This window comes from Bombina bombina, chromosome 9, assembly GCF_027579735.1.
Source record: "Bombina bombina isolate aBomBom1 chromosome 9, aBomBom1.pri, whole genome shotgun sequence".
NCBI classification, from domain to species: Eukaryota; Metazoa; Chordata; class Amphibia; order Anura; family Bombinatoridae; genus Bombina; species Bombina bombina.
The window spans coordinates 12721960-12746932 of NC_069507.1; the positions used below are offsets into that span (position 1 = coordinate 12721960).

The 24973-nt window shown below is 42.2% G+C and overlaps 1 protein-coding gene across 1 annotated transcript in view; it reads right to left on the reverse strand.

Annotated features, from left to right (window-relative positions):
* The window catches only part of LOC128639754 (uncharacterized), a 293450-nt gene that overhangs the window by 1995 nt on the left and 266482 nt on the right, over positions 1-24973 (reverse strand). The window contains exon 21 of the mRNA XM_053691880.1: positions 20962-21107. Within this exon, the coding sequence (XP_053547855.1) occupies positions 20962-21107 (146 nt within the window). The remainder of the gene's footprint in view (positions 1-20961; positions 21108-24973) is intronic.

A 24973-nucleotide genomic window follows, 5' to 3' on the forward strand; every position in this document is an offset into this window, starting at 1 on the left:
AACCCTATAATAAATAGTATTAACCCCTAATCTGCCCTCCCTAACATCGCCGACACCTAACTTCAAACATTAACCGCTAATCTGCCGACTGGAGCTCACCCCTATTCTAATAAATTTATTAACCCCTAAAGCTAAGTCTAACCCTAACACTAACACCCCCCTAAGTTAAATATAATTTAAATCTAACGAAATTAATTAACTCTTATTAAATAAATTATTCCTATTTAAAGCTAAATACTTACCTGTAAAATAAATCCTAATATAGCTACAATATAAATTATAATTATATTATAGCTATTTTAGGATTTATATTTATTTTACAGGTAACTTTGTATTTATTTTAACCAGGTACAATAGCTATTAAATAGTTAAGAACTATTTAATAGCTAAAATAGTTAAAATAATTACAAAATTACCTGTAAAATAAATCCTAACCTAAGTTACAATTAAACCTAACACTACACTATCAATAAATTAATTAAATAAAATACCTACAATTACCTACAATTAAACCTAACACTACACTATCAATACATTAATTAAATACAATATCTACAAATAAATACAATGAAATAAACTAACTAAAGTACAAAAAATAAAACAGAACTAAGTTACAAAAAATAAAAAAATATTTACAAACATCAGAAAAATATTACAACAATTTTAAACTAATTACACCTACTCTAAGCCCCCTAATAAAATAACAAAGACCCCCAAAATAAAAAAATGCCCTACCCTATTCTAAATTACTAAAGTTCAAAGCTCTTTTACCTTACCAGCCCTGAACAGGGCCCTTTGCGGGGCATGCCCCAAAGAATTCAGCTCTTTTGCCTGTAAAATAAACACATACAATACCCCCCCAACATTACAACCCACCACCCACATACCCCTAATCTAACCCAAACCCCCCTTAAATAAACCTAACACTAAGCCCCTGAAGATCTTCCTACCTTATCTTCACCATACCAGGTTCACCGATCGATCCAGAAGAGCTCCTCCGATGTCCTGATCCAAGCCCAAGCAGGGGGCTGAAGATGTCCATGATCCGGCTGAAGTCTTCATCCAAGCGGGAGCTGAAGAGGTCCATGATCCGGCTGAAGTCATCATCCAAGCGGGAGCTGAAGAGGTCCATGATCCGGCTGAAGTCTTCTATCAATGGCATCTTCAATCTTCTTTCTTCCGGATCCATCTTGTAGACCTCCGACGCGGAACATCCTGCTGGCCCGACGGACTACCGACGAATGAAGGCTCCTTTAAGGGACGTCATCCAAGATGGCGTCCCTCGAATTCCGATTGGCTGATAGGATTCTATCAGCCAATCGGAATTAAGGTAGGAAAATTCTGATTGGCTGATGGAATCAGCCAATCAGAATCAAGTTCAATCCGATTGGCTGATCCGATCAGCCAATCAGATTGAGCTTGCATTCTATTGGCTGTTCCGCCGGATCATGGACCTCTTCAGCTCCCGCTTGGATGATGACTTCAGCCAGATCATGGACCTCTTCAGCTCCCGCTTGGATGAAGACTTCAGCCGGATCATGGACATCTTCAGCCCCCTGCTTGGGCTTGGATCAGGACATCGGAGGAGCTCTTCTGGATCGATCGGTGAATCTGGTATGGTGAAGATAAGGTAGGAAGATCTTCAGGGGCTTAGTGTTAGGTTTATTTAAGGGGGGTTTGGGTTAGATTAGGGGTATGTGGGTGGTGGGTTGTAATGTTGGGGGGGGGTATTGTATGTGTTTTTTTTACAGGCAAAAGAGCTGAATTCTTTGGGGCATGCCCCGCAAAGGGCCCTGTTCAGGGCTGGTAAGGTAAAAGAGCTTTGAACTTTAGTAATTTAGAATAGGGTAGGGCATTTTTTTATTTTGGGGTCTTTGTTATTTTATTTGGGGGCTTAGAGTAGGTGTAATTAGTTTAAAATTGTTGTAATATTTTTCTGATGTTTGTAAATATTTTTTAATTTTTTGTAACTTAGTTCTTTTTTATTTTTTGTACTTTAGTTAGTTTATTTCATTGTATTTATTTGTAGATATTGTATTTATTTATTGATAGTGTAGTGTTAGGTTTAATTGTAGGTAATTGTAGGTATTTTATTTAATTAATTTATTGATAGTGTAGTGTTAGGTTTAATTGTAACTTAGGTTAGGATTTATTTTACAGGTAATTTTGTAATTATTTTAACTATTTTAGCTATTAAATAGTTCTTAACTATTTAATAGCTATTGTACCTGGTTAAAATAATTACAAAGTTACCTGTAAAATAAATATTAATCCTAAAATAGCTATAATATAATTATAATTTATATTGTAGCTATATTAGGATTTATTTTACAGGTAAGTATTTAGCTTTAAATAGGAATAATTTATTTAATAAGAGTTAATTTATTTCTTTAGATTTAAATTATATTTAATTTAGGGGGGTGTTAGGGTTAGGGTTAGACTTAGCTTTAGGGGTTAATCCATTTATTAGAATAGCGGCGAGATTCGGTCGGCAGATTAGGGGTTAATAATTGAAGTTAGGTGTCGGCGATGTTAGGGAGGGCAGATTAGGGGTTAATACTATTTATTATAGGGTTATTGAGGCGGGAGTGAGGCGGATTAGGGGTTAATAACTTTATTATAGTAGCGGTGAGATCCGCTCGGCAGATTAGGGGTTAATAAGTGTAGGCAGGTGGAGGTGACGTTGAGGGGGGCAGGTTAGGGGTTAATAAATATAATATAGGGGTCGGCGGTGTTAGGGGCAGCAGATTAGGGGTACATAGCTATAATGTAGCTGGCGGCGGCGTGCGGACGGCAGATTAGGGGTTAATAAGTGTAGGTAGCTGGCAGCGACGTTGAGGGGGGCAGGTTAGGGGTTAATAAATATAATATAGGGGTCAGCGGTGTTAGGGGCAGCAGATTAGGGGTACATAAGGATAACGTAGGTGGCGGTCGGCAGATTAGGGGTTAAAAAAATGTATCGAGTGGCGGCGATGTGGGGGGACCTCGGTTTAGGGGTACATAGGTAGTTTATGGGTGTTAGTGTACTTTAGAGCACAGTAGTTAAGAGCTTTATAAACCGGCGTTAGCCCAGAAAGCTCTTAACTACTGACTTTTTTCTGCGGCTGGAGTTTTGTCGTTAGATTTCTAACGCTCACTTCAGACACGACTCTAAATACCGGAGTTAGGAAGATCCCATTGAAAAGATAGGATACGCAATTGACGTAAGGGGATCTGCGGTATGGAAAAGTCGCGGCTGAAAAGTGAGCGTTAGACCCTTTCCTGACTGACTCCAAATACCGGCGGTAGCCTAAAACCAGCGTTAGGAGCCTCTAACGCTGGTTTTCACGGCTGCCGCCAAACTCCAAATCTAGGCCTAAATTAAACTATTAACCCCTAAACCTAACACCCTCCTAACTTTAAATTAAAATTACAATATAACTCTATTTAAATAAATAAAAGCCTTACCTGTGAAATACAGTAAATATAAACCTAACAAACTGTAAATTAACCTAATATAACTATTCTAATAAAAAAACTATCAATTAAAATATCTTAATTACAAATTTTAAAAAAACTAACACTACGAAAAAAATACAAAAATCTAAATTACAACTAAATAAAAAAACAAATCCTACAAAAAATTTAAAAAAATCTAAGTTTACCAAAAATAATTAACACTAAAATCACTAAAAATAAAAAACATTAAGATTACAAAAAATAAACAAAATTATCAAAAATAAAAACAATTACACCTAATCTAATAGCCCTATAAAAATAAAAACAATTACACCTAATCTAATAGCCCTATAAAAATAAAAACAATTACACCTAATCTAATAGCCCTATAAAAATAAAAACAATTACACCTAATCTAATAGCCCTATAAAAATAAAAATCCCCTCCCCCCCAAATAAAAACAACCTCTAGCCTACAATAAACTACCAATAGCCCTTAAAAGGACCTTTTGTAGGGCATTGCCCTAAAGAAATCAGCTCTTTTACCTGTAACAAAATACAAAGTCCCCCCAACAGTAAAACCCACCACCCAAACATTTAGCTCTTTTACATTGCACTTAAATGGGCATTTAGCTCTTTTTCCAAGCCCAAAGCCCTAATCTAAAAAAAACCCCACCTAACCCCCCCCCCCCAAAAAAAAAAACAACTAACACTAACCCCATTGGTTCTACTCATGGTTCCTGAAGTCCGGACAACCATCTCCATCCAGGCAGCGAGATCTTCATCCAGGCAGCGAGGTGTTCATCCATCCCGGGGGCGTCTTATATCTTCATTCCGGCAGCACGGAGCAGAGCCATCCTGGAATACCTTGCATTCCTATTGGCTGATTTGATTCTTCAAATTTAAATCAGCCAAAATGATGAGAGCTTCTGAAATCCTATTGGCTGTCCAAAACAGCCAATAGGATGAGAGCTACTGAAATCCTATTGGCTGTTTATTATTATTATTTCAGTATTATTATTATTATCAATTTCAGTAGCTCTCATCCTATTGGCTGTTTTGAACACCAATAGGATTTCAGAAGCTCTCATCCTACTGGCTGATTTGAATTTGAAGAATCAAATCAGCCAATAGGAATGCAAGGTACACCATTTTAAAACGGCTACCTTGCATTCAACTTCAGTGTACGGCGGTGACAGTATGAAGAGGACGCTCCACGCAGGATGTCTTTGGCTTCCAGGATGGCTCCGCTCCACGCTGCCGGGATGAAGATAGAAGACGCCCCCGGGATGGATGAAGGCCTCGCCACCTGGATGGAGATGGATGTCCGGACTTCAGGAACCGTGAGTAGATCTTCTGGGGTTAGTATTAGATATTTTTTAAATTTTTGGGGGTGTTTTTTTTTTTTTAATTAGGGCTTTGAAAAAGAGCTTAATGCCCTTTTAAGGGTAATGTCCATACAAATGCCCCTTAAGGCGAAATGGGTAGCTTAGTTTTTTTTTAGAGTTAGGTTCTTTTTTTTGGGGGGTTGGTTGGGTGGTGGGTTTTACTGTTGGGGGGACTTTGTATTTTTTTTACAGGTAAAATAGCTGATTTTTCTTTAGGACAATGCCCTACAAAAGGCCATTTTAAGGGCTATTGGTAGTTTATTGCAGGTTAAGGGGTATTTTTATTTTGGGGGGGCTTTTTTATTTTTATAGGGCTATTAGATTAGGTGTAATTGTTTTTATTTTTGATAATGTCGTTTATTTTTGTAATCTTAGTCACCTCCTAGATTACGAGTCTTGCGTTAGGGTTAAAAAGCGGCGTTGAGAGGTCCCAACGCTGCTTTTTAACACCCGCTGGTATTATGAAACTTGCAGGTACAGGTGTACTGCTCACTTTTTTGGCCAGACTCGGAAATACCGCAAATCCACTTACATCAATTGCGTATCCTATATTTTCAATGGGACTTGTATAGTGCCGGTATTACGAGTCTGACCAAAAGTGAACGGTACACCCTCTCCTGTCAAGCCTGGTACCGCATTTAAAAGTCAGTAGTTAAGAGTTTTACACTACAACGCTGTAGCATAAAACTCTTAACTAAAGTGCTAAAAAGTATACTAACACCCATAAACCACCTATTAACCCCTAAAACGAGCCCCCCCACATCGCAAACACTAAAATACATTTTTAACCCCAAATCCGCCGAGCCCGACATCGCCACCACTATAATAAATATATTAACCCCTAAACCGCCGCACTTCCGCATTGCAAACACTAGTTAAATATTGTTAACCCCTAACCTGCCATTCCTAACATCACCGCCACCTACCTACATTTATTAACCCCTAATCTGCTGCCCCCAACGTCGCCGCCACTATAATAAAGTTATTAGCCCCTAAACCTAAGTCTAACCCTAACCCTAACACCCCCTAACTTAAATATAATTTAAATAAATCTAAATAAAATTACTACAATTAACGAAAAAATTCCTATTTAAAACTAAATACTTACCTATAAAATAAACCCTAAGATAGCTACAATATAACTAATAGTTACATTGTAGCTAGTTTAGGGTTTATTTTTATTTTACAGGCAACTTTGTATTTATTTTAACTAGGTACAATAGTTACTAAATAGTTATTAACTATTTAATAACTACCTAGCTAAAATAAATACAAATTTACCTGTAAAATAAAACCTAATCTAAGTTACATTTACACCTAACACTACACTATAATTAAATAAATTAACTAAACTAAATACAATTAAATAAAATTATCTAAAGTACGGAAAAAAACACTAAATTACCGAAAATAATAAAATAATTACAAGATTTTTAAACTAATTACACCTACTCTAATCCCCCAAACAAAATAAAAAAGCCCCCCCAAAATAAAAAAAAGCCCTACCCTACACTAAATTACAAATAGCCCTTAAAAGGGCCTTTTGCGGGGCATTGCCCAAAAGTAATCAGCTCTTTTACCTGTAAAAAGAAAATACAAATACCCCCCAACATTAAAACTCACTACCCACACAACCAACCCTACTCTAAAACCCACCCAATCCCCCCTTAAAAAAAACCTAACACTGTCACTAACCCCCTGAAGATCACCCTACCGTGAGACGTCTTCACCCAACCGGGCAGAAGTGGTCCTCCAGACGGGCAGACGTCTTCATCCAAACATGGGCAGAAGAGATCCTCCAGATGGGCAGAAGTCTTCATCCAGACAGCATCTTCTATCTTCATCCATCCGGCGCGGAGCAGGTCCATCTTCAAGACATCTGACGCGGAGCATCCTGTTCTTTCTTCGTCCGACGACTGAATGAAGGTTCCGTTAAATGACGTCATCCAAGATGGTGTCCCTTTAATTCCGATTAGCTGATAGAATTCTATCAGCCAATCGGAATTAAGGTAGAAAAAATCCTATTGGCTGATCCAATCAGCCAATAGGATTGAGCTGGCATTCTATTGGCTGTTTCAATCAGGATTGGAACAGCCAATAGAATGCCAGCTCAATCCTATTGGCTGATTTTCTACCTTAATTCCGATTGGCTGATAGAATTCTATTAGCCAATCGGAATTGAAGGGACGCCATTTTGGATGATGTCATTTAAAGGAACCTTCATTCAGTCATCGGACGAAGAAAGAAGAGGATGCTCCGCGTCGGATGTCTTGAAGATGGACCCGCTCCGTGCCGGATGGATGAAGATAGAAGATGCCGTCTGGATGAAGACTTCTGCCCGTCTGGAGGACCTCTTCTGCCCGGCTTGGATGAAGACTTCTGCCCGTCTGGAGGACCACTTCTGCCCGGTTGGGTGAAGACGTCTCACGGTAGGGTGATCTTCAGGGGGTTAGTGTTAGGTTTTTTTAAGGGGGGATTAGGTGGGTTTCAGAGTAGGGTTGGTTGTGTGGGTGGTGGGTTTTAATGTTGGGGGGTATTTGTACTTTTTTTTTACAGTTAAAAGAGCTGATTACTTTGGCGCATTAAATGCCCCGCAAAAGGCCCTTTTAAGGGCTATTTGTAATTTAATGTAGGGTAGGGCTTTTTTTATTTTGTTTTTTTTTTATTTTGTTAGGGGGATTAGAGTAGGTGTAATTAGTTTAAAAATCTTGTAATTATTTTATTATTTTCTGTAATTTAGTGGGGGTTTTTTCATACTTTAGATAATTTTATTTAACTGTAATTAATTGTATTTAGTTTAGTTAATTAATTTAATTATAGTGTAGTGTTAGGTGTAATTTTAACTTAGGTTAGGTTTTATTTTACAGGTAAATATTGTATTTATTTTAGCTAGGTAGTTATTAAATAGTTAATAACTATTTAATAAGTATTGTACCTAGTTAAAAAAAATTGCCAAAAAAATAAAAATAAACCGTAAGCTAGCTACAATGTAACTATTAGTTATATTGTAGCTAACTTTGGGTTTATTTTAAAGGTAAGTATTTAGTTTTAAATAGGAATAATTTAGTTAATTGTAGTAATTTTATTTACATTTATTTAAATTATATTTAAGTTATGGGGTGTTAGGGTTAGGGTTAGACTTAGGTTTAGGGGTTAATAATTTATTATAGTGGCGGTGACGTTGGGGGTGGCAGATTAGGGGTTAATAATATTTAACTAATGTTTGCGAGTCGGGAGTGCGGCGGTTTAGGGGTTAATATGTTTATTATAGTGGTGGCGACGTTGGGGGCGGCAGATTAGGGGTTAATAAATGTAGTTAGGTTGCGGCGACATTGGGGGCGGCAGATTAGGGGTTAATAAGTGTAAGATTAAGGGTGTTTAGACTCAGGGTTCATGTTAGGGTGTTAGGTGTAGACATAAAATGTATTTCCCCATAGGAATCAATGGGGCTGTGTTAGAAGCTGAACGCTGCTTTTTTGCAGGTGTTAGGTTTTTTTCCAGCCGGCTCTTCCTCATTGATTCCTATGGGGAAATCGTGCACAAGCACGTTTTAGCAGCTCACCGCTAACGTAAGCAGCGCTGGTATGGAGGTGAGATGTGGAGCTAAATTTTGCTCTTCGCTCACTTTTTTGCGGTTAACGCCGGGTTTGTAAAAACCCGTAATACCAGCGCTGTCTGTAAGTGAGAGGTGAGCATAAACTGCTCGTTAGCACCGCACCCCTGTTAACGCAAAACTCATAATCTAGGTGAGTGTTTTTTATTTTTCATGATTTTAGTGTTAATTATTTTTGGTAAACTTAGATTTTTAAAATTTTTCATAGGATTTGTTTTTTTTTAGTTATAATTTAGACTTTTTAATTTTTTTTCGTAGTGTTAGGATTTTAAATTTGTAATTTAGATATTTTAATTGGTAGTTTTCTTTATTTTATTAGAATAGTTATGTTAGGTTAATTTATAGTTTAAAATTAAGTTTATATTTATTTCACAGGTAAGTTTTTATGTATTTTAATAGAGTTATATTGTAATTTTAATTTAAAGTTAGGGGGTGTTAAGTTTAGAGGTTAATAGTTTAATTTAGTGTTTTGCGATGTTGGGGACGGCGGTTTAGGGGTTAATAGGTTTATTTAGTGGCAGAGATGTGGGAGGCCGGAGGTTTAAGGGTTAATATTTTTATTTTGTGGTGGTGATGTCGAGGAGCGCTGGAATAGGGATTAATAACTTTTATTAGTGATGGTGATGTTGGGAGCAACAGATTAGGGGTTAATAACATTATTTAGGTGTCGGGGCAGCAGATTAGGGGTTAATAACTTTATTTAGGTGTCGGGGCAGCATATTAGGGGTTAATAACTTTAATTAGGTGTCGGGCAGCAGATTAGGGGTTAATAACAATATGTAGGTGTCGGTGATGTTGGGGGCGGCGGATTAGGAATATTTAGACTTGGGGTTTATGTTATGGGGTTAGGTTTAAACGTAACTTTTTTTCCCCCATAGACATCAATAGGGTTGCGTTACAGAGATTTTTCATTCCGCACTTCAGGTGTTAGGTTTTTTTTCTAACACTTTCTCCCCATTGATGTCTATGGGGAAAGCGTGCACAAGCATGTCAAAGCAGCCCTTGGCTTTTGTGCGGTATGGAGCTTAACACCACCATATCGCACGCACAAGGAGGCTTTTCAGTAACTCGTAATGGCAGCACTATGGAGAGTGAAATAACAATACTTTTGTTTTGTTCGTTTTGCACCCTCTATAGCGCAAAATACGTAATCTAGGTGACAGGGACTAATGAAGCTGGAGAGCCTGGAGGGAACTTTAGTGAACCAGTTACATAGAATAACATAGGAACTGGTGAAGCTGGAGAGGCTGGAGGGAGCTTTAGTGAATCAGTTACATAGAATAACATAGGAACTGGTGAAGCTGGAAAGGCTGGAGGGAGCTTTAGTGAATCAGTTACATAGAATAACATAGGAACTGGTGAAGCTGGAGAGGCTGGAGGGAGCTTTAGTGAATCAGTTACATAGAATATCATAGGAACTGGTGAAGCTGGAGAGGCTGGAGGGAGCTTTAGTGAATCAGTTACATAGAATAACATAGGAACTGGTGAAGCTGGAGAGGCTGGAGGGAGCTTTAGTGAATCAGTTACATAGAATAACATAGGAACTGGTGAAGCTGAAGAGGCTGGAGGGAGCTTTAGTGAATCAGTTACATAGAATAACATAGGAACTGGTGAAGCTGGAGAGGCTGGAGGGAGCTTTAGTGAATCAGTTACATAGAATAACATAGGAACTGGTGAAGCTGGAGAGGCTGGAGGGAGCTTTAGTGAATCATTTACATAGAATAATATAGGAACTGGTGAAGCTGGAGAGGCTGGAGGGAGCTTTAGTGAATCAGTTACATAGAATAACATAGGAACTGGTGAGGCTGGAGGGAGCTTTAGTGAATCAGTTACATAGAATAACATAGGAACTGGTGAAGCTGGAGAGGCTGGAGGGAGCTTTAGTGAATCAGTTACATAGAATAACATAGGAACTGGTGAAGCTGGAGAGAACTTTAGTGAACCAGTTACATAGAATAACATAGGAACTGGTGAAGCTGGAGAGGCTGGAGAGAACTTTAGTGAATCAGTTACATAGAATAACATAGGAACTGGTGGAGCTGAAGAGGCTGGAGGGAGCTTTAGTGAATCAGTTACATAGAATAACATAGGAACTGGTGAAGCTGGAGAGGCTGGAGGGAGCTTTAGTGAATCAGTTACATAGAATAACATAGGAACTGGTGAAGCTGGAGAGGCTGGAGGGAGCTTTAGTGAATCATTTACATAGAATAACATAGGAACTGGTGAAGCTGGAGAGGCTGGAGGGAGCTTTAGTGAATCAGTTACATAGAATAACATAGGAACTGGTGAAGCTGGAGAGGCTGGAGGGAGCTTTAGTGAATCAGTTACATGGAATAACATAGGAACTGGTGAAGCTGGAGAGGCTGTAGGGAGCTTTAGTGAATCAGTTACATAGAATAACATAGGAACTGGTGAAGCTGGAGAGGCTGTAGGGAGCTTTAGTGAATCAGTTACATAGAATAACATAGGAACTGGTGAAGCTGGAGACGCTGGAGGGAGCTTTAGTGAATCAGTTACAGAGAATAACATAGGAACTGGTGAAGCTGGAGAGGCTGTAGGGAGCTTTAGTGAATCAGTTACATAGAATAGCATAGGAACTGGTGAAGCTGGAGAGGCTGGAGGGAGCTTTAGTGAATCAGTTACATAGAATAACATAGGAACTGGTGAAGCTGGAAAGGCTGGAGGGAGCTTTAGTGAATCAGTTACATAGAATATCATAGGAACTGGTGAAGCTGGAGAGGCTGGAGAGAGCTTTAGTGAATCAGTTACATAGAATAACATAGGAACTGGTGAAGCTGGAGAGGCTGGAGAGAACTTTAGTGAATCAATTACATAGAATAACATAGGAACTGGTGAAGCTGGAGAGGCTGGAGGGAGCTTTAGTGAATCAGTTACATTGAATAACATAGGAACTGGTGAAGCTGGAAAGGCTGGAGGGAGCTTTAGTGAATCAGTTACATTGAATAACATAGGAACTGGTGAAGCTGGAGAGGCTGGAGGGAGCTTTAGTGAATCAGTTACATAGAATAACATAGGAACTGGTGAAGCTGGAGAGGTTGGACGGAGCTTTAGTGAATCAGTTACATAGAATAACATAGGAGCTGGTGAAGCTGGGGAGGCAGGAGGAAGCTTTAGTGAATCAGTTACATAGAATAACATAGGAACTGGTGAAGCTGGAAAGGCTGGAGGGAGCTTTAGTGAATCGGTTACATAGAATAACATAGGAACTGGTGAAGCTGGAGAGGTTGGAGGGAGCTTTAGTGAATCAGTTACATAGAATAATGTAGGAACTGGTGAAGCTGGAGAGGTTGGACGGAGCTTTAGTGAATCAGTTACATAGAATAACATAGGAACTGGTGAAGCTGGAGAGACTGGGAGGGAGCTTTAGTGAAACAGTTACATAGAATAACATAGGAACTGGTGAAGCTGGAAAGGCTGGAGGGAGCTTTAGTGAATCAGTTACATAGAATAACACAGGAACTGGTGAAGCTGGAGAGGCTGGACGGAGCTTTAGTGAATCAGTTACATAGAATAACATAGGAACTGGTGAAGCTGGAGAGGCTGGAGGGAGCTTTAGTGAATCAGTTACATAGAATAACATAGGAACTGGTGAAGCTGGAGAGGCTGGAGGGAGCTTTAGTGAATCAGTTACATAGAATAACATAGGAACTGGTGGAGCTGGAGAGGCTGGAGGGAGCTTTAGTGAATCAGTTACATAGAATAACATAGGAACTGGTGAAGCTGGAGAGTCTGGGAGGGAGCTTTAGTTAATCGGTTACATCGGTTACATAGAATAACATAGGAACTGGTGAAGCTGGAGAGACTGGGAGGGAGCTTTAGTGAATCAGTTACATAGAATAACATAGGAACTGATGAAGCTGGAGAGGCTGGAGAGAGCTTTAGTGAATCAGTTACATAGAATAACATAGGAACTGGTGAAGCTGGAGAGGCTGGAGGGAGCTTTAGTGAATCAGTTACATAGAATAACATAGGAACTGGTGGAGCTGGAGAGGCTGGAGGGAGCTTTAGTGAATCAGTTACATAGAATAACATAGGAACTGGTGAAGCTGGAGAGGCTGGAGGGAGCTTTAGTGAATCAGTTACATAGAATAACATAGGAACTGGTGAAGCTGGAGAGGCTGGAGGGAGCTTTAGTGAATCAGTTACATAGAATAACATAGGAACTGGTGAAGCTGGAGAGGCTGGAGGGAGCTTTAGTGAATCAGTTACATAGAATAACATAGGAACTGGTGAAGCTGGAGAGGCAGGAGGGAGCTTTAGTGAATCAGTTACATAGAATAACATAGGAACTGGTGAAGCTGGAGAGACTGGGAGGGAGCTTTAGTGAAACAGTTACATAGAATAACATAGGAACTGGTGAAGCTGGAAAGGCTGGAGGGAGCTTTAGTGAATCAGTTACATAGAATAACATAGGAGCTGGTGGAGCTGGAGAGGCTGGAGGGAGCTTTAGTGAATCAGTTACATAGAATAACATAGGAACTGGTGGAGCTGGAGAGGCTGGAGGGAGCTTTAGTGAATCAGTTACATAGAATAACATAGGAACTGGTGAATCTGGAGAGTCTGGGAGGGAGCTTTAGTTAATCGGTTACATTGGTTACATAGAATAACATAGGAACTGGTGAAGATGGAGAGGCTGGAGGGAGCTTTAGTGAATCAGTTACATAGAATAATGTAGGAACTGGTGAAGCTGGAGAGGTTGGACGGAGCTTTAGTGAATCAGTTACATAGAATAACACAGGAACTGGTGAAGCTGGAGAGACTGGGAGGGAGCTTTAGTGAATCAGTTACATAGAATAACATAGGAACTGATGAAGCTGGAGAGGCTGGAGAGAGCTTTAGTGAATCAGTTACATAGAATAACATAGGAACTGGTGAAGCTAGAGAGGCCGGAGGGAGCTTTAGTGAATCAGTTACATAGAATAACATAGGAACTGGTGAAGCTGGAGAGGCTGGAGGGAGCTTTAGTGAATCAGTTACATAGAATAACATAGGAACTGGTGAAGCTGGAGAGGCTGGAGGGAGCTTTAGTGAATCAGTTACATAGAATAACATAGGAACTGGTGAAGCTGGAGAGGCTGGAGGCAGCTTTAGTGAATCAGTTACATAGAATAACATAGGAACTGGTGAAGCTGGAGAGGCTGGAGGGAGCTTTAGTGAATCAGTTACATAGAATAACATAGGAACTGGTGAAGCTGGAGAGGCTGGAGGGAGCTTTAGTGAATCAGTTACATAGAATAACACAGGAACTGGTGAAGCTGGAGAGGCTGGAGGGAGCTTTAGTGAATCGTTTACATAGAATAACATAGGAACTGGTGAAGCTGGAGAGGCTGGAGGGAGCTTTAGTGAATCAGTTACATAGAATAACATAGGAACTGGTGAAGATGGAGAGGCTGGAGGGAGCTTTAATGAATCAGTTACATAGAATAACATAGGAACTGGTGAAGCTGGAGAGGCTGGAGGGAGCTTTAGTGAATCGGTTACATAGAATAACATAGGAACTGGTGAAGCTGGAGAGGCTGGAGAGAACTTTAGTGAATCAATTACATAGAATAACATAGGAACTGGTGAAGCTGGAGAGGCTGGAGGGGGCTTTAGTGAATCAGTTACATAGAATAACATAGGAACTGGTGAAGCTGGAGAGGCTGGAGGGAGCTTTAGTGAATCAGTTACATAGAATAACATAGGAACTGGTGAAGCTGGAGAGGCTGGAGGGAGCTTTAGTGAATCAGTTACATAGAATAACATAGGAACTGGTGAAGCTGGAGAGGCTGTAGGGAGCTTTAGTGAATCAGTTACATAGAATAACATAGGAACTGGTGAAGCTGGAGAGGCTGGAGGGAGCTTTAGTGAATCAGTTACATAGAATAACATAGGAACTGGTGAAGCTGGAAAGGCTGGAGGGAGCTTTAGTGAATCAGTTACATAGAATAACATAGGAACTGGTGAAGCTGGAGAGGCTGGAGGGAGCTTTAGTGAATTAGTTACATAGAATAACATAGGAACTGGTGAAGATGGAGAGGCTGGAGGGAACTTTAATGAATCAGTTACATAGAATAACATAGGAACTGGTGAAGCTGTAGAGGCTGGAGAGAGCTTTAGTGAATCAGTTACATAGAATATCATAGGAACTGGTGATGCTGGAGAGGCTGGAGGGAGCTTTAGTGAATCAGTTACATAGAATAATATAGGAGCTGGTGAAGCTGGAGAGGCTAGAGGGAGCTTTAGTGAATCAGTTACATAGAATAACATAGGAACTGGTGAAGCTGGAGAGGCTGGAGGGAGCTTTAGTGAATCAGTTACATAGAATAATATAGGAACTGGTGAAGCTGGAGAGGCTGGGAGGGAGTTTTAGTGAATCAGTTACATAGAATAACATAGGAACTGGTGAAGCTGGAGAGGCTGGAGGGAGCTTTAGTGAATCAGTTACATAGAATAACATAGGAACTGGTGAAGCTGGTGAAGCTGGAGAGGCTGGAGAGAGCTTTAGTGAATCAGTTACATAGAATAATATAGGAACTGGTGAAGCTGGAGAGGCTGGAGTGAGCTTTAGTGAATCAGTTACATAGAATAACATAGGAACTGGTGAAGCTGGAGAGGCTGGGAGGGAGCTTTAGTGAATCAGTTACATAGAATAACATAGGAACTGGTGAAGCTGGAGAGGTTGGAGGGAGCTTTAGTGAATCAGTTACATAGAATAACATAGGAACTGGTGAAGCTGGAGAGGCTGGAGGGAGCTTTAGTGAATCAGTTACATAGAATAACATAGGAGCTGGTGAAGCTGGTGAAGCTGGAGAGAGCTTTAGTGAATCAGTTACATAGAATAACATAGGAACTGGTGACGCTGGAGAGGCTGGAGGGAGCTTTAGTGAATCAGTTACATAGAATAACATAGGAACTGGTGAAGCTGGAGAGGCTGGAGGGAGCTTTAGTGAATCAGTTACATAGAATAACATAGGAACTGGTGAAGCTGGAGAGGCTGGAGGGAGCTTTAGTGAATCAGTTACATAGAATAACATAGGAACTGGTGACGCTGGAGAGGCTGGAGGGAGCTTTAGTGAATCAGTTACATAGAATAACATAGGAACTGGTGAAGCTGGAGAGGCTGGAGGGGGCTTTAGTGAATCAGTTACATAGAATAACATAGGAACTGGTTAAGCTGGAGAGGCTAGAGGGAGCTTTAGTGAATCAGTTACATAGAATAACATAGGAACTGGTGAAGCTGGAGAGGCTGGAGGGAGCTTTAGTGAATCAGTTACATAGAATAACATAGGAACTGGTGAAGCTGGAGAGGCTGGAGGGAGCTTTAGTGAATCAGTTACATAGGATAACATAGGAACTGGTTAAGCTGGAGAGGCTGGAGGGAGCTTTAGTGAATCAGTTACATAGAATAACATAGGAACTGGTGAAGCTGGAGAGGCTGGAGGGAGCTTTAGTGAATCAGTTACATAGAATAACATAGGAACTAGTGAGGCTGGAGAGGCTGGAGGGAGCTTTAGTGAATCAGTTACATAGAATAACATAGGAACAGGTAAAGCTGGAGAGGCAGGAGGGAGCTTTAGTGAATCAGTTACATAGAATAACATAGGAACTGGTGAAGCTGGAAAGGCTGGAGGGAGCTTTAGTGAATCAGTTACATAGAATAACATAGGAACTGGTGAAGCTGGAGAGGCTGGAGGGAGCTTTAGTGAATCATTTACATAGAATAACATAGGAACTGGTGAAGCTGGAGAGGCTGGAGGGAGCTTTAGTGAATCAGTTACATAGAATAACATAGGAACTGGTGAAGCTGGAGAGGCTGGAGGGAGGTTTAGTGAATCAGTTACATAGAATAACATAGGAACTGGTGGAGCTGGAGAGGCTGGAGGGAGGTTTAGTGAATCAGTTACATAGAATAACATAGGAACTGGTGAAGCTGGAGAGGCTGGAGGGAGCTTTAGTGAATCAGTTACATAGAATAACATAGGAACTGGTGAAGCTGGAGAGGCTGGAGGGAGCTTTAGTGAATTAGTATTTGTATCACACCATTGTGTTCAAGTGAGCACAACATATATGATAAAATAGGAGTGTCACACAAATGTGTTAAAAAACAGAAATAAAAGCAGAAAATACCTGCAACAGAGAAAAGGTAAATAAATAAAAAGAGCCATCTCGGCCGCATTAATAAGACACGACTGCGCGACAAGCGACAATCTATCTCTTTGTGCAGCTCCGGACTGGAATAAACGCCAGAGCAAGATATTTAGGGCTAGATTATAATTGGAGCACTAAATGATCGCCCGTTTGCAGGCGTGCAATAATTACACATTACAAGAGGCTGCTTATTGCTACAGCAAGCTCACAGTAGCAGTTAGCGAGATCAGATCTATGGTTAATTTTATAAATCTGCCCCAAATGGCCCCAAAATACAATGTAGTGCACTAGGCAGTATTTTGCGGGTAAAGTTTGTGGGAGTGGGGTATGGGAACTGTGTGTTCCCAGTAAATATATATGTATATGCTTATATACAACATGTGCTGCACCGGCCTTTGCTCTCATACGATGTGCATGACAGCATGTGCTGCACTGACCTTTGCTCTGACTCGGTGTGCCTGACAGTATGTGCTGCACTGACCTTTGCTCTGACACGGTGTGCCTGACAGTATGTGCTGCACTGACCTTTGCTCTCATACGGTGTGCCTGACAGCATGTGCTGCACTGACCTTTGCTCTGACTCGGTGTGCCTGACAGAATGTGCTGCACTGACCTTTGTTCTGACTCGGTGTGCCTGACAGTATGTGCTGCACTGACCTTTGCTCTGACTCGGTGTGCCTGACAGCATGTGCTGCACTGACCTTTGCTCTGACTCGGTGTGTCTGACAGCATGTGCTGCACTGACCTTTGCTCTGACTCTATGTGCCTGACAGCATGTGCTGCACTGACCTTTGCTCTCATACGGTGTGCATGACAGTATGTGCTGCACTGACCTTTGCTCTGACACGGTGTGCCTGACAGTATGTGCTGCACTGACCTTTGCTCTGACACGGTGTGCCTGACAGTATGTGCTGCACTGACCTTTGCTCTGACTCGGTGTGCCTGACAGCATGTGCTGCACTGACCTTTGCTCTGACTCTGTGTGCCTGACAGCATGTGCTGCACTGACCTTTGCTCTCATACGGTGTGCATCACAGTATGTGCTGCACTGACCTTTGCTCTCACACGGTGTGCCTGACAGTATATGCTGCACTGACCTTTGCTCTGACACGGTGTGCCTGACAGTATGTGCTGCACTGACCTTTGCTCTGACACGGTGTGCCTGACAGTATGTGCTGCACTGACCTTTGCTCTGACACGGTGTGCCTGACAGTATGTTCTGCACTGACCTTTGCTCTGACTCTGTGTGCCTGACAGCATGTGCTGCACTGACCTTTGCTCTGACACGGTGTGCCTGACAGCATGTGCTGCACTGACCTTTGCTCTGACTCTGTGTGCCTGACAGCATGTGCTGCACTGACCTTTGCTCTGACTCGGTGTGCCTGACAGTATGTGCTGCACTGACCTTTGCTCTGACACGGTGTGCCTGACATCATGCGTTGCACTGACCTTTGCTCTGACACGGTGTGCCTGACAGCATGTGCTGTACTGACCTTTGCTCTGACTCTGTGTGCCTGACAGCATGTGCTGCACTGACCTTTGCTCTGACTCTGTGTGCCTGACAGCATGTGCTGCACTGACCTTTGCTCTGACTCGGTGTGCCTGACAGCATGTGCTGCACTGACCTTTGCTCTGACACGGTGTGCCTGACAGTATGTGCTGCACTGACCTTTGCTCTGACTCGGTGTGCCTGACAGTATGTGCTGCACTGACCTTTGTTCCGAATTGGTGTGCCTGACAGCATGTGCTGCACTGACCTTTGCTCTGACTCTGTGTGCATGACAGTATGTGCTGCACTGACCTTTGCTCTGACACGGTGTGCCTGACAGTATGTGCTGCACTGACCTTTGCTCTGACACGGTGTGCCTGACAGTATGTGCTGCACTGACCTTTGCTCTGACTCGGTGTGTCTGACAGCATGTGCTGCACTGACCTTTGCTCTGACACGGTGTGCCTGACAGTATGTGCTGCACTGACCTTTGCTCTGACTCGGTGTGTCTGACAGCATGTGCTGCACTGACCTTTGCTCTGACACGGTGTGCCTGACAGTATGTGCTGCACTGACCTTTGCTCTGACACGGTGTGCCTGACAGTATATGCTGCACTGAACTTTGCTCTGACTCGGTGTGTCTGACAGTATGTGCTGCACTGACCTTTGCTCTGACACGGTGTGCCTGACAGTATGTGCTGCACTGACCTTTGCTCTGACACGGTGTGCCTGACAGCATGTGCTGCACTGACCTTTGCTCTGACTTGGTGTGCCTGACAGTATGTGCTGCACTGACCTTTGTTCCGACTCGGTGTGTCTGACAACATATGCTGCACTGACCTTTGCTCTGACTCGGTGTGCCTGACAGCATGTGCTGCACTGACCTTTGCTCTGACTCGGTGTGCCTGACAGTATGTGCTGCACTGACCTTTGCTCTGACTCGGTGTGCCTGACAGTATGTGCTGCACTGACCTTTGCTCTGACTCGGTGTGCCTGACAGCATGTGCTGCACTGACCTTTGCTCTGATACGGTGTGCCTGACAGTATGTGCTGCACTGACCTTTGCTCTGACTCGGTGTGTCTGACAGCATGTGCTGCACTGACCTTTGCTCTGACACGGTGTGCCTGACAGTATGTGCTGCACTGACCTTTGCTCTGACACGGTGTGCCTGACAGTATGTGCTGCACTGACCTTTGCTCTGACTCGGTGTGTCTGACAGCATGTGCTGCACTGACCTTTGCTCTGACACGGTGTGCCTGACAGTATGTGCTGCACTGACCTTTGCTCTGACACGGTGTGCCTGACAGTATATGCTGCACTGAACTTTGCTCTGACTCGGTGTGTCTGACAGCATGTGCTGCACTGACCTTTGCTCGGACACGGTGTGCCTGGCAGTATGTGCTGCACTGACCTTTGCTCTGACTCGGTGTGCCTGACAGCATTTGCTGCACTGACCTTTGCTCTGACTCGGTGTGCCTGACAGTATGTGCTGCACTGACATTTGCTCTGACTCGGTGTGCCTGACAGCATGTGCTGCACTGACCTTTGCTCTGACACGTGTGCCTGACAGTATGTGCTGCACTGACCTTTGCTCTGACACGTGTGCCTGATAGTGTATGCTGCACTGACCTTTGCTCTGACACGTGTACCTGACAGTATGTGCTGCACTGACCTTTGTTCGGACACGGTGTGCCTGACAGTATGTGCTGCACTGACCTTTGCTCAGACACGGTGTGCCTGACAGTATGTGCTGCACTGACCTTTGCTCGGACACGGTAAGCCTGACAGTATGTGCTGCACTGACCTTTGCTCTCATACGTTGTGCCTGACAGTATGTGCTGCACTGACCTTTGCTCTGACACGGTGTGCCTGACAGTATGTGCTGCACTGACCTTTGCTCTGACTCGGTGTGCCTGACAGCATGTGCTGCACTGACCTTTGCTCTGACACGGTGTGCCTGACAGCATGTGCTGCACTGACCTTTGTTCTGACACGTGTGCCTGACAACATGTGCTGAACTGATCTTTGCTCAGACACGTGTGCCTGACACTATGTGCTGCACTGACCTTTGCTCTGACATGGTGTGCCTGACATAATGTGCTGCACTGACCTTTGCTCTGACTCGGTGTGCCTGACAGCATGTGCTGCACTGACCTTTGCTCTGACTCGGTGTGCCTGACAGCATGTGCTGCACTGACCTTTGCTCTGACACGGTGTGCCTGACAGTATGTGCTGCACTGACCTTTGCTCTGACTCGGTGTACCTGACAGTATGTGCTGCACTGACCTTTGCTCTGACTCGGTGTGCCTGACAGTATGTGCTGCACTGACCTTTGCTTTGACACGTGTGCCTGACAGTATGTGCTGCACTGACCTTTGTTCTGACTCGGTGTGCCTGACAGTATGTGCTGCACTGACCTTTGCTCTGACTCGGTGTGCCTGACAGTATGTGCTGCACTGACCTTTGCTCTGACTCGGTGTGCCTGACAACATGTGCTGCACTGACCTTTGTTCTGACTCGGTGTGCCTGACAGTATGTGCTGCACTGACCTTTGCTCTGACTCGGTGTGCCTGACAACATGTGCTGCACTGACCTTTGTTCTGACTCGGTGTGCCTGACAGCATGTGCTGCACTGACCTTTGTTCTGACTCGGTGTGCCTGACAACATTTGCTGCACTGACCTTTGTTCCGACTCAGTGTGTCTGACAACATGTGCTGCACTGACCTTTGCTCTGACTTGGTGTGCCTGACAACATGTGCTGCACTGACCTTTGTTCTGACTTGGTGTGCCTGACAGCATGTGCTGAACTGATCTTTGCTCAGACATGGTGTGCCTGACAGCATGTATTATCTTACATGTCACCCCTGTGACATCGCCTCACCTCAGCTTCTGGATGGCTCCCAACATGTAGTCCAGGGAGGGCCGCTTGCTTGGGTTGGGGTTGAGACATTTCTGCAGACATTTACTTAGCTCAAATATACAATCTCCTGACACATCTGTCAGGTTCATGGACTCTGCATATGATTCCTGTAAGAAGAAAAGCAAAATGTGTATTAACCAATCAACAGATAAGCACAGTTAAGGACCCCAAGCATCAGGAGACAAAAACTAAATGTATGCTTCCCCAATAAATTAATTTATTTCATAGTGGTGAGAGTCCATACATTGCTCAGTGTGCTTAGAGGAATACTGCTACACCTCACTGACGAGGCCCAATGAAGGCCGAAACGATCGTCTGTGGTTGCTGTGTTCCTTGTTCAGAGTGTAATTGCCTGGTATTTCGTTGCTGGACTGACCGTAATAGGCGGGGTCAGACTGATATACTACAGGAAAGTTCTACTCTGTGAAAAGCATTACTGGGCTAAAAAGCTGCACCCAGGTGGTAAATCACCATAGAACAGGCTAACAATGTTATTGAGCCAGTTGTTCGTTCCTGTGAGTGTTCTTCTCTCTCTGTGTGTGTGTGTGTCTGTATATATATATGTAAAGCCAAAAAAGGAGCAGTGGAAAGTTAGAAAATAACAGTAGGGAAAATGAGGTGCAAACTAGAACTGCCATCAGAAAAAAATAATTACATAAAAAATGAAAATGGGTGGGTCTCTTGGACTCTCACCACCATGAAAGAAATGAATTTATCAGGTAAGCATACATTTAGTTTTCTTACATAAATTGGTGAGAGTCTATTACTCCTGGAAACTAATACCCAAGGTTTGGAGTCCACAAGTTATTAGGCGGGGCAATTGTTTTTAAGGCAGGCTCCTAATTACCAGACACTGCTGCCTGGAGGACTTTTCTACCAAAAAATCAAAGTGGTAGAATTTAGAGAAAGTATTTTGCTGCCTCGCAAATGTATTCAAAATAATACTCATTCAATCCATGAAGAGGACACTGGTCACGAAAAATGAGCAGTGATGCCTTTTGGGACAAACTATTCCGTCCATCTCCAAGTTAACCTTGGTTATCATGAGATTTAGCCGTACAGCTAATGAAACAGACCTTTGCCCTTTACTTGGACCAAGGGACAAACAAATAACAGAATAATAATAAGAAGAATTGTCTAAAAACCTTTATAATTTAAATGTAGAAATCTAATGCTCTTACAATATCTAAATGAAGTAAGCGGCCATCAAATGAATTGTTTGGATGAGTTATAATCTCCTGGTTGATTTTATCTTTCATTCTATTGGTTGATTGGACTAAGAAATTAAAATGTAGCCAATAGAAATGCAAGGACACCCCTATACAAGGCGGAACCTCACATGTAGGCTTCAGTGTACATCAGGGACAGCATGAAGAAGGATTGGATGAAAGACAGAAGACATTGGAAGAAGAGGACTGCCGTCATGAAGAAAGAAGAGGAGCACTGCCAGAGCAGATGGCGCAGGAGCCGGAGACAGGTTGGGTGAGTAGAAACGTTTTAGGCTTTTCTTAGGTTAAGATTTTTTTTAGAATAGCGCTTTTTTACTTTTTTAGGGCAAAATAGCTATGCTCATTTTAGGGCACTGCCCTACCAAATGCCCTTCTAAGGTCTCATGTAGGCTAGCCGTATGCTTATCCCAGGCATGAATTAGTACATAGGCTAGCCGTATGCTTATCCCAGGCATTAATTAGTATGTAGGCTAGCCATATGCTTATCCCAGGCATTAATTAGTACATAGGATAGCCTTATGCTTATCCCAGGCATTAATTAGTATGTAGGATAGCCTTATGCTTATCCCAGGCATTAATTAGTACATAGGATAGCCTTATGCTTATCCCAGGCATTAATTAGTACATAGGATAGCCATATGCTTATCCCAGGCATTAATTAGTACATAGGATAGCCTTATGCTTATCCCAGGCATTAATTAGTACATAGGATAGCCTTATGCTTATCCCAGGCATTAATTAGTACATAGGATAGCCATATGCTTATCCCAGGCATTAATTAGTACATAGGATAGCCTTATGCTTATCCCAGGCATTAATTAGTATGTAGGATAGCCTTATGCTTATCCCAGGCATTAATTAGTATGTAGGATAGCCTTATGCTTATCCCAGGCATGAATTAGTACATAGGATAGCCTTATGCTTATCCCAGGCATGAATTAGTACATAGGATAGCCTTATGCTCATCCCAGGCATGAATTAGTACATAGGATAGCCATATGCTTATCCCAGGCATGAATTAGTACATAGGATAGCCTTATGCTTATCCCAGGCATGAATTAGTACATAGGATAGCCATATGCTTATCCCAGGCATGAATTAGTACATAGGATAGCCTTATGATTATCCCAGGCATGAATTAGTACATAGGATAGCCTTATGCTTATCCCAGGCATGAATTAGTACATAGGATAGCCTTATGATTATCCCAGGCATGAATTAGTACATAGGATAGCCTTATGCCTATCCCAGGCATTAATTAGTAAGTAGGATAGCCGTATGCTTATCCCAGGCATGAATTAGTACATAGGATAGCCTTATGCTTATCCCAGGCATGAATTAGTACATAGGATAGCCTTATGATTATCCCAGGCATGAATTAGTACATAGGATAGCCTTATGCTTATCCCAGGCATTAATTAGTAAGTAGGATAGCCGTATGCTTATCCCAGGCATGAATTAGTACATAGGATAGCCTTATGCTTATCCCAGGCATGAATTAGTACATAGGATAGCCTTATGATTATCCCAGGCATGAATTAGTACATAGGATAGCCTTATGCTTATCCCAGGCATTAATTAGTAAGTAGGATAGCCATATGCTTATCCCAGGCATGAATTAATACATAGGATAGCCTTATGCTTATCCCAGGCATGAATTAGTACATAGGATAGCCATATGCTTATCCCAGGCATGAATTAGTACATAGGATAGCCTTATGCCTATCCCAGGCATTAATTAGTATGTAGGATAGCCTTATGCTTATCCCAGGCATGAATTAGTACATAGGATAGCCTTATGCTTATCCCAGGCATTAATTAGTAAGTAGGATAGCCGTATGCTTATCCCAGGCATGAATTAGTACATAGGATAGCCTTATGATTATCCCAGGCATGAATTAGTACATAGGATAGCCTTATGATTATCCCAGGCATGAATTAGTACATAGGATAGCCTTATAATTATCCCAGGCATTAATTTGTACATAGGATAGCCTTATGCCTATCCCAGGCATTAATTAGTATGTAGGATAGCCTTATGCTTATCCCAGGCATGAATTAGTACATAGGATAGCCTTATGCTTATCCCAGGCATTAATTAGTAAGTAGGATAGCCGTATGCTTATCCCAGGCATGAATTAGTACATAGGATAGCCTTATGATTATCCCAGGCATGAATTAGTACATAGGATAGCCTTATGATTATCCCAGGCATGAATTAGTACATAGGATAGCCTTATGCCTATCCCAGGCATTAGTTAGTATGTAGGATAACCGTATGCTTATCCCAGGCATGAATTAGTACATAGGATAGCCTTATGCTTATCCCAGGCATGAATTAGTACATAGGATAGCCTTATGCTTATCCCAGGCATGAATTAGTACATAGGATAGCCTTATGCTTATCCCAGGCATTAATTAGTAAGTAGGATAGCCTTATGATTATCCCAGGCATTAATTAGTAAGTAGGATAGCCGTATGCTTATCCCAGGCATGAATTAATACATAGGATAGCCTTATGCTTATCCCAGGCATTAATTAGTAAGTAGGATAGCCTTATGCTTATCCCAGGCATTAATTAGTATGTAGGATAGCCTTATGCTTATCCCAGGCACTAATTAGTATGTAGGATAGCCTTATGCTTATCCCAGGCATTAATTAGTATGTAGGATAGCCTTATGCTTATCTCAAGCATTAATTAGTATGTAGGATAGCCTTATGCTTATCCCAGGCATTAATTAGTA